At 54.0% G+C, this 9,141-nt stretch overlaps 1 protein-coding gene across 7 annotated transcripts in view; it reads right to left on the bottom strand.

Annotated features, from left to right (window-relative positions):
• Nucleotides 1-230: 230 nt before the first annotated feature.
• ARHGEF10L (Rho guanine nucleotide exchange factor 10 like) overlaps nt 231-9,141 on the bottom strand; it is a 145,486-nt gene continuing 136,575 nt past the window's right edge. For all 7 annotated transcript variants that reach the window (XM_032622756.1, XM_032622772.1, XM_032622764.1 and 4 more), the window contains 2 exons: nt 2,555-2,677; nt 231-1,306 (listed from right to left, as the gene is read on the bottom strand). In XM_032622756.1, coding sequence (XP_032478647.1) covers nt 768-1,306; nt 2,555-2,677 — 662 coding nt within the window. In that variant the 3' untranslated portion in view covers nt 231-767. The remainder of the gene's footprint in view (nt 1,307-2,554; nt 2,678-9,141) is intronic.

Here is a 9,141-nt window from a genome sequence, read left to right as displayed (position 1 = left end):
ATCTGTGATTTTATTTCACTTTAATTAATTAAAAAATTAAACAGCTACATGTGACCAACGGCGACTGCACCGGACAGCACAGTTCTAGGGCCTGTTCTCGCGGTGCCTGGCCTGGATCCTTCCTGCTGGCTCCAGAACAACCCCTATCCAGTGACAGCTGCTCTGTCTCTTCGCCCATCACATCTCGAAACAACAAAACAAAACAAAAAAACAACCCTCAATCCAAGTACTGATGTTATTCTTGCCTTTTATTCCAGCATCTCCCAGAGCTCCAATATGTACAGACTTTATACACATATAATATACACCATATATACGTATTTATATATATTCACACACCAGCCCACACACTCTCATACACTCACACACACGCACCCTTCCAGGAAGGGTGCGTGGCCGCCCCTGAGCCCCGCTCGGGCCTGGACAAGAGGCACTGGGCTTGCCAGGCAATTGTGAGGTTTTGTGTTTTTTGCTTTTAAAAAGAAGGCCATCTTCTCCAGAGGTGTCCTCCCTCTCCCCAAACCCAAACCACTCTCCTAAACACTCTGAATTTTTTCTTGTTTTTCTTAAAAAGGAAGAGGTTTTCCTCTGCCCTGCTCAGGTAGTTACCAGAGTTCCAGGCCCGTCCGCAAGGCGCCATGCAGGTCCCTGGAAGGCATTGCCACCCAGTGCTCCCTGGGGACCCTGGACCGCTGGGAGGGTCCACAGCAGGCCGAGAGCCTGGCTTGGCTGCGGCCAGGCCTGCAGCTGCGCGGCCTGAGTGGGGGCTATAGCGTCAAGGGCACCTGCCAGATGAGGAGGGCGCTGTCCGTCTCCCCACACAGGGCTGGTTTCCCACTGCCGCCCGGGGCGCCGCCGAAGTTGCGGTAGCCCTGCCCTCCGGAGATGATAGCCACCGAGCAGATCTCCTTGCGGTGGGCGTCACGGGCACAGGGCCGGCTGCGCACCCAGACGTCGGGGTCATCAGCCATTTCGTAGATGGAGCCGTCCTCCTCACTGTGCTCCAGGGCTGAGCCGTCCGTGGGCTCCGGATCCCGCACAGAGAGCAGCGGGCCCGGGAGGTGGGCGGTAGAACGCAGTCGGTACTGCAAAAGGATGCCCTTCTTGCGGGTCAGCTCTCGGCCCACGTGGCTCGCAGGCACGGGTGCTGGCTCATGAGCCTGACTGTCTGGCTTGTCCTCCTCGGCTTGTGGCCCCTCGGCCTCCTCCTGGTCACTCCGCAGGATATCGGGGGCCAAGATGCTGGAGGCCACGGCCAAAAAGGCTACAGGTCCACAGTGACCGTTGAGCGAGACCATGCCTTTCCCTGCAGGAAGAGGGCAGAGAGAAGGGGCCCAAAGGCCCAGAGTTTTAAAGACCCAATAGGTCTCTTGGAGAATTTCTGGGTTTTGTTTTTGTTTTTTTGGGTTTTTTTTGGTTACTGCAATCTACATTGTTATCTTCCCAGAAGGCCATGGGTCTGGGGGAGGGCTCTCAATGCTCCAGGGTTACTTTCTTTGGAGAACTGGAGCAGGGGAACACGAATGACTTTATAAACCACATGGGGAACCTCGGTGTGAAAGCACCCGCAGCTCCCTGCCTGAGCCATCCTCACATCTCTGTGCTTTTGCCCAAGCCATTGCCTCTGCCTAGAGAGCCTTTCCCATCCACCTAACTCTACAGCTCAGCCTTGAAGCCCAGCTCAGCTCCTCCACAGGGCACCCTTCTTGCCTTCAGCCATGAAGAAATGATCACTCCTGTCTCTATGCCCTGCAGACTCCAGGACACCTGCCATCATAGCACCTGCTACCCTGACTACAAGCTGCCCCTACCAGACTCTCAGCATTTGGGGGCAGGGTCTCTGTCCAATGCATCCCTGCAACCCCAGGACCAAATTGACCTATGTGATAAAATCATGAAAATGGGAAATCTTACAATTTAGGAAGAGAGTCTTCTTTGGCAGAGAGGTTTGAGCTCCACCTGGGGCTGGTCTCCCTCAGGACTTCTCCCTCCCACTGCACTCAGCCCCGCCCTCCGGCAGCAGCTGAAAGAGGCCACTTCGTCATCACCCTCAGGACAGAGGCAGAGAGGGGCCCAGAGCTCTGGGGTCTTCCCTGATCCTGGACCCCAGTGCCACAGTCAGGGTAGCCCTCCCTCTAATCCATGCAAACACAGCTGCACATGGATCCCCAGCCCCAGGAGCCCTCAGATTTCTACCACTGGAGCCTGGACACTTTGAAGCTGCTGTGGGGAGGGGGCAGAAGGGGCCCAGCAGATCCTCTACCATTAGTCAGTTGTCTCAGCCAATCCCCAGACCATCTGGCCAATATGCCTACTGTGTCCATTGCTAGGTTAGGTAACTGAGACTCAGAAAGAAGACTCAGGAGACTGCAAGGCCAAGGTGATTTAAATCCACTGAGCCACAGTGCCACCTGCGATGACAGAGGACGTTAGAGAATGGACCCCCACCCCCATATCAGAAGAGAGCGCAAACACCTGGGCACAAGATCCACCCTTCCCTGGCCGTAGGTAGCTGACTCCCCGGGCCCTGTGGGACTGGCTCCCAGAGCCTCACCTGTGATCTTAGGGATGCCTTCCAGCCGCGGCACAGGCAGCAGGACAATGACACCCTGGTCAGTGCCCACCCAGAGCAGACCCTGGCAGATGAGGAGGCTGGTGACACACAGGTGCTTCTGGCCTGCAGAGGGAGAAGTCAGCATGAGCGGTACATCCTCTTGGGGGGGGAGGGCAGTGGATGGGCGCCACGGCAGGTGAGAAAATGGCACAGTCTGGGCTCCTCTCCTGAGATAAGCAAGAAGCTAGACAGGGTTGTGATTAAGATCTGGGGCTTGGGAGGCTAACCCGGCTGGGGTCTGGCCCCTGGGTCCCCCAGCTGAGGGCTCCCCCGACGCAGCCTCAGTTTCCTCCTCTGTAAAGCGGGGCTGCCTTGAGGATGCTATGAGGGAAGGCCACGGTACCGGCCCATGTGAGCATGGCTGGCTTGTCTTGGCACAAGGTGTGCACTAAGGGCCGCCCGTGCCAGGGACACAGCTGGCCAGCTGGGGCGTGAAGGGAGGCCTGGGAAAGTGGGGGTTTGAGGGTGAAGCAGATGGTGCAGATGGGATGCGTGGGGAGGGGTTCAGGTGAGTTGGCAGTCTGTTGCAGCCCCTTGGTTTCCAGCCCGGGCTTAACATCTTGCCCACACGGGCCCTTCCTTTGGCGAGGGCAGTGTGCCCTGCAGCCCCTGGTCCCAACAGTGAAACGGGCACTCAGTGTCAGGCGCTAGCATGTTTCTGACGCCAGTCCAGATCAGTTCTCATCCGGCTATCCCCGGGGCTGTCTCCTCCTTTTAGTGAGAACAGCAATAGCAGGGAAGGCGGGTCCCCCTGCTCTTCACAGGGAGGAAGCACAGTACGGGCTGCACAGCATGGTGTCTGCGAGCACAGCTGCGGGGCCAGGCGCTGGGTTCAAACCCCAGCTCTGCTACTTCCTGGCTCCATGTCCCGGGGCCAGAAACAAAACCTGTCTGTGGCATGGTTCCCTCGCTTGCAAAAGGCGACAATGATGATATTTCAAAGCCTTGTCCTGAGGAGTAAATGAGCCAATGATTGTAAATCACATAATCCAGTGGCTGGTACATGGCACTCACAGGTAGGGGCCGTCTGCCATCCTCGCTGCTGTTCCATTGCTAACAATTCCGGTCAACGGGAATGGGCATGAAGGAGGGGCTGGGAGCCCGCTCCTGCCCCTCCAAAGGGCCGTCTCACTTCTGGCCTGAATCCTTCTGCCCAAGGACAGGATTATTCTCTCCTCAAATTCAAAGTCATGCCATGACGTGAAGTGATGCTTAGAACAGGGGGTTCTCAAGCTGGGCATGCATCAGCACCACCAGGAGGGCTGATAACTGAGGGGCAAACCCCAGAGGTGAGCCCCCAAACTGCATTTCCAGCAAGTTCCCAGGTGATACCGATGCTGCTGGGCCCGGGACCACACTTTGAGAAATACTGCTTTGCAGTTTCCAAAGCACTTCGTATACCTGCCCTAGCCTGACATCAGCCTTGCAACAGCCGAGAGGTACGCAAGACCCGGATGCCGTGCTCATTTTCCAGACAAGGATATTAAGGTCCAAAGAGGTCACCCAGCTGGTGAGTGCAGGGTGGGGAGTGGGGAGGAGCAGAGCTCAGGCCTCTGCCGCTTCTCACAGCCTGATGCTTTCACTGCCTCTCTACTCGAGCAAATTACTTGAGTTCCATACCTGTAGGTGTATGGGCTTCCTCTGCAGAGCAGGGTCTCAGAGCAGAATGGTGTGGCTCCATGGTCACCTCAGAAGGAAGGTTACTGTCTTGGGGTTCACACAGCATTTCCTAACACACTGGTCTATACCATCACCCGTCCATTCACTCGGCCCCCCAGCACATCCCCAGGACCTACTGTGTGCAGGACGCTGCACTTGGTGCTGGAGGCACAGGGGGAACCACGCACACAAAGTTCTGCTCCTAAGGAGCAAACGTTCTAGAACTTTCTACAATAATGGAAAGGCTCTCTACCACACTGTCCAGTTCGGTAACCATTAGCCACATATGGCTACTGACACTTGAAATGTGGCTATTGGGACTGACGGGCTGAGTTTGTAATTTCTTTTAATTTTAATTTTAATGGTAGCTACTGTACTGATGCAGCCCTGGGAGGGGAAAGAGGAAAAGAAAACAGAAACAAGGAATATAGCTACCAGGCAGAGGAGTGAAACGGGGCAGTGAGGCAGAGAGCGGGTGGGAGGATGCCAGGGTTTTGTGCCTTACTCTGTTTCCTGGGGGGATGGGGAGGCTGCATCCAATGACAAGGAGGCGGCAGCCAAGCCAAGGCCCAAGCGAAAGCCCTGGAGGCGGCACGTGCAAAGGCCCTGTGACAAGATGAGCTCGCAGTCTGTGGAGGACTGAGCCAGTGCAGCTTGGGGATGAGGGCTCTGCGAGACAACGAGGGGAGGGTCAGAAGAGTGGATGGGCCAGGGCTAGGGCTTTGACTGTTCATTCCGAGCGTGATGAGGTGCCACTGGCAGGTCTAAGCAGGGGGGTGATGCACCTGGATTTTAGAGGAGCATGTTAGCTGCAATGAGACGGAGGACTGGGGTGATGGGGGGAGCAAGGAGACCAGCAAGGCAGGGATGGTGGCATCTGAGACACGGTGGTGGCAGGGAGATGGTGAGAAACCAACAGGTTAGAGACAGACCTGCTGACAGACTGACGGGGAGGGGGGAGGGGAGAGGAATCAAGGACAGTTCAGAGTTTTTTGTCTCAAGCAGCTGGGTGCATGGCAGTGCTGTGGACCGAGACCAAGGAGGAGCAGGCTTGGAGCAGGAGTCCAAGTTCAATACCGGATGTCATTTGAGACGCACATTAGATACCCAAGTGGAGCTGTCATCAGGCAGCGGGATATAGGAGTCTGGCGACATGATGCAAACTCAGCGAGTCTTATTCATAGTGTTGATTCAATGTGGAAATGGAAGCCACAGTGGGAAAAAAGCCAGTTTGTCAGGGGCTATTTCACAAACAGTATCTGGGTTTGGGGGAGCTGGGACTCTTCCCCACATCCTCATCAATTCAGAGAGTGTAGGCTCCCAACCACTAGGACAGCCTCAGAGGACAGTCCAGCCGTGGGTGATTCTAGCCCTCGTGAAATCAGAAAGTGCAGGAGGCTCTCACGTCACCACCTATCTTCTCTTCTTGGCTCTGCTCAAGGTCTGTAATTCCTCTATTTCTCCCTTTGCTCATTTACTGTTTGCCTTCCCAAATGTAAGCTTCCTGAGGGCAGCAGCTTATCTGTGTCTCAAAGTTGATTCCCCAGCTCCTGGCCGAATACCCTGGTTCACGGTAGACACTCGAAAAGGACCTGTGAGTTCAGATCTAGAGAACAAACTAGTGGTTTCCAGTAAGGAGAGGGACCGGGGGTGGGGCAGGACAGAGGAAGGGGATTAGAAGGTACTAGCTACCAGATATAAAATAAATATGCTACAAGGATCTATCGTACGACACACGGAATATAGCCAATATGTCATAGCAACTATAAATGGGGTATAACCTTTAAAAATTGTGAATCACTGTTGTACACCGGAAACTTATATTGTAAATCAACTGTACCTCAATAAATATTTTTTAAAAGGACCTGTGAGTAAATGAGTGAATGAGAGAATGAATGAATGAAAGCAGAGAAGTGAGTAAGGACACAGGTGTTGCTGTCACTTACCAGCTGCGTGAATCAACAAGCCACTGTCTCTCGTTGTTCAATGAGTATTACAAATGTCCCTTGCTCGATTTTATGATTATTAGCAATATTATATATGTATATATACACAGGGAGTATGTATATAAATATATATGTCTATACACACACTATAATATATACACACAGTGGAGCACAGCTCTTGGCCCATAATATATAATCAAAAAATGGAGGCTATTAGGACAATATTTGTGATTATTAAAAGGACCTAGTCTCTTGGGATCAGCTCCATCAGAGCCAGAAACCCACAAAAATAATAAAAGCCAAGAGAAGGAGCAGTGGCAAATGTTCCATCTCACACGCCTCCCCTCCTTTTCCAGGGCCCCTGAGGCCTCAGGACCAGCAGGAGACCATTTCCTGATGCCCCTGCCTCCCCTCGGCCCCCACCGGACTGCAGAAACCTGGCAAACAAAAGGAAGGCAGCGAGAAACCAAATGAGATGGCAGAATGGAGAAATGACTTCATCTGCAGACCTCATGCCGAGGCCCTTCCTCCTCCCACTCTGCCTCGAGGAAAAGAACAAGGCCCTTCACAAACAGAACGAAAGGAAAAAAGAAAGTCTAATGGTGGATAAATATTTTATCACAGAGACTTAATGCAGCAGCGTTCAACTCACCCAAGCCATCTATCTGGAGATATACAACTTTAAAAAGCTCAGGCTCTCAGAGAACATTTTATTAATGATCTGTCTAGTTAAGAGGAGGAGGGAGTTTAGGTTCAAAAATGCATTAATTCCAGTTGGGGACGCGAGTGGAGGAAAGGGGTCGGGGAAAGGAAGCGTGATGAATTTTTAACATGCCCTTAAAACATATCCGCACTTAGAGGAGGAACAAATTTATCAGTAATTACACAATTATTTCATTTGGTGGGATGGGGGAAGAAAAAATACCTAAAAGCCTTTTAAAAATATCTCTAATAAAGAATTTAAGAATCCTGCTCTTTTCTTCTGCCGGGGCACAGTGTAGGGTGGATTTGATGCCCCCCTCCACCCGGGGCTGGCTCCTCTTGGGCTCACGGTGTCCCGGCCAGCAGGGGCCCGGGCTCCCCAGTGTTAGGAAAGGTCAGGCCTGGGGGAAGGAGGCCCAGGACAGTAACTCCTCGGGACCTTTGGGAAGCCCTGAACGCAGGAAGCTCAGCCTCCACTCTGACGTGTCCAGGGCCCAGCTCCGGGAGGTCGGGCAAGCAGACAGGTGGCTTCTGTCTGTGCCGACGTGGTGGGAGGGGCCCTGACTGGAGGGTTGGGGGGTGATGCACGGCCGAAGGGGACCAGTGCAATGAGGGGCAGGGACTGCCATGAAGATAATGATGGTGGACGATACCATCACGCACTGGAGCCGGGGACCGTGGGGCGCTGTCCTCACCACCTCAGGTAAGGCCCACACCTGCCCTGAAAGGCAGGGACGAAAGGTGGGAGAGGCTCCCCACTTGCTTCCGGTCACAGAGCTGGAAGGCGGCAGAGCCAGGATCCCAGCAGGGCCTGTCTAACTCCGGGCTCTGGTCTGCCCTACGAGCTCCGAATCAGATCTCCGGCCCTCGCTGTACAGATGGGGAAACGGAGGCCCGGGAAGGGGGAGGCCGCCCAGTGAGAGAGCTGTGATTCGGGTCCTGGCTCTGGCCCCTCAGCGGAGTGACCTGAGGCCAGTTATTTAACCTCCTGGGCCTCCGTTTACCTGCTCATGAAAGCCAATGTCCTTTCTTCTTTAAGGGTAACTGCAAAGAACAAGTCAAGACAGTGGACGTGAAAATGCATCTTAAACCCACAGTGGGGTCGGAGTTGTGCAGCGGGAGCCTGCTGGGTTTCCACCTGCAGTGGCTCTGTCCACAAAGCCTGCCTCTGACTGCGTGATCAACTTGATTCTTTCTCTACTCTCCACCATTCCCACAGATAGACTGAGAAGATGCAAAAGGCCCATAAGATTATCTATTTCTTCCACTGTTCCACTAGCTTGAAATAACTTAGCTATCGGCATAAATGTGGAAATATTTCTGTGATACTGAGAAACTTTTATTGTAGTTAAAATAGATTTACCTCATATATAAATACTATGAAAGACAATGAAACTAAAGCTAAAAAAAGGAAGGAAGGGAGTGAGGGAGAGAAGGAGCGAGGAAGGACCCATAACATAGGTCTCCCAAGCCCCTACCCCAGACCCCAGGAGCAGGTTAGGAAGCCGTTTATTCTCCTCATGGATGCCCCAGACCTAGGCAAGGCGTTTTCCCATGCCTGACGCCATTTATCCTGAGCCAGGAACCACTCTCCATCCCACAGAGGGACCAGAGGCTCCAGGAAGCAAAGAGACCTGCCAAGACCCGACAGTGGCCAAGCCAGGACTCTGGCCACCTCTGAAAACATCTCTTCCCCCGTTACGCCCAGCGGGACTCTGAACTGAGTCCGACCTCATGTGACTCCCTGTCCTGCCTCTGGCCACTTTACCCTGATGAACAAACCTCAGTTTCTGCATCTGTAAAACGGGGACAGTGAGCTCCTGTACGTAAAGCCCTTGGGACCTAGCTCACTGTAGGGCTCCTGGCAGGCTGGCAGCCACGAGGTACTATTGCTGTTGTTGTTGATCTTGTTGTTAGTAACCAGCCCCCACTCCACCCCCCTTGGCCGCTTCCAGCCTCTGCCATGGCCCATCTGCCAAGCCCCTCTCACAATCAGCTCCAGGTTCAGCCTGCCACGCCTCTCTGTTTCCCTGGCCCTGGGGCCCTTCGGTGCCCCCAGCTGCTGCACCCAGCCCAGTCGGCTGAGCTTGAACAGGACAGTCCCCACACCCTCCCAGACCAGCCCCGGGTCAGGGCAAGCCCTGAGGGCTGCTCTAAAGCCCACCGGGGGTAGGGATGGACCCTGAGCACATGTCTGCCCTGGCTCCCAGCACAGCCCAC

The sequence above is a fragment of the Phocoena sinus genome, chromosome 1 (assembly GCF_008692025.1).
Source record: "Phocoena sinus isolate mPhoSin1 chromosome 1, mPhoSin1.pri, whole genome shotgun sequence".
Classification (NCBI taxonomy): domain Eukaryota; kingdom Metazoa; phylum Chordata; class Mammalia; order Artiodactyla; family Phocoenidae; genus Phocoena; species Phocoena sinus.
The sequence above is the reverse complement of the archived record's forward strand: the minus strand, read 5'-3'. Positions and strand labels throughout refer to the sequence as shown.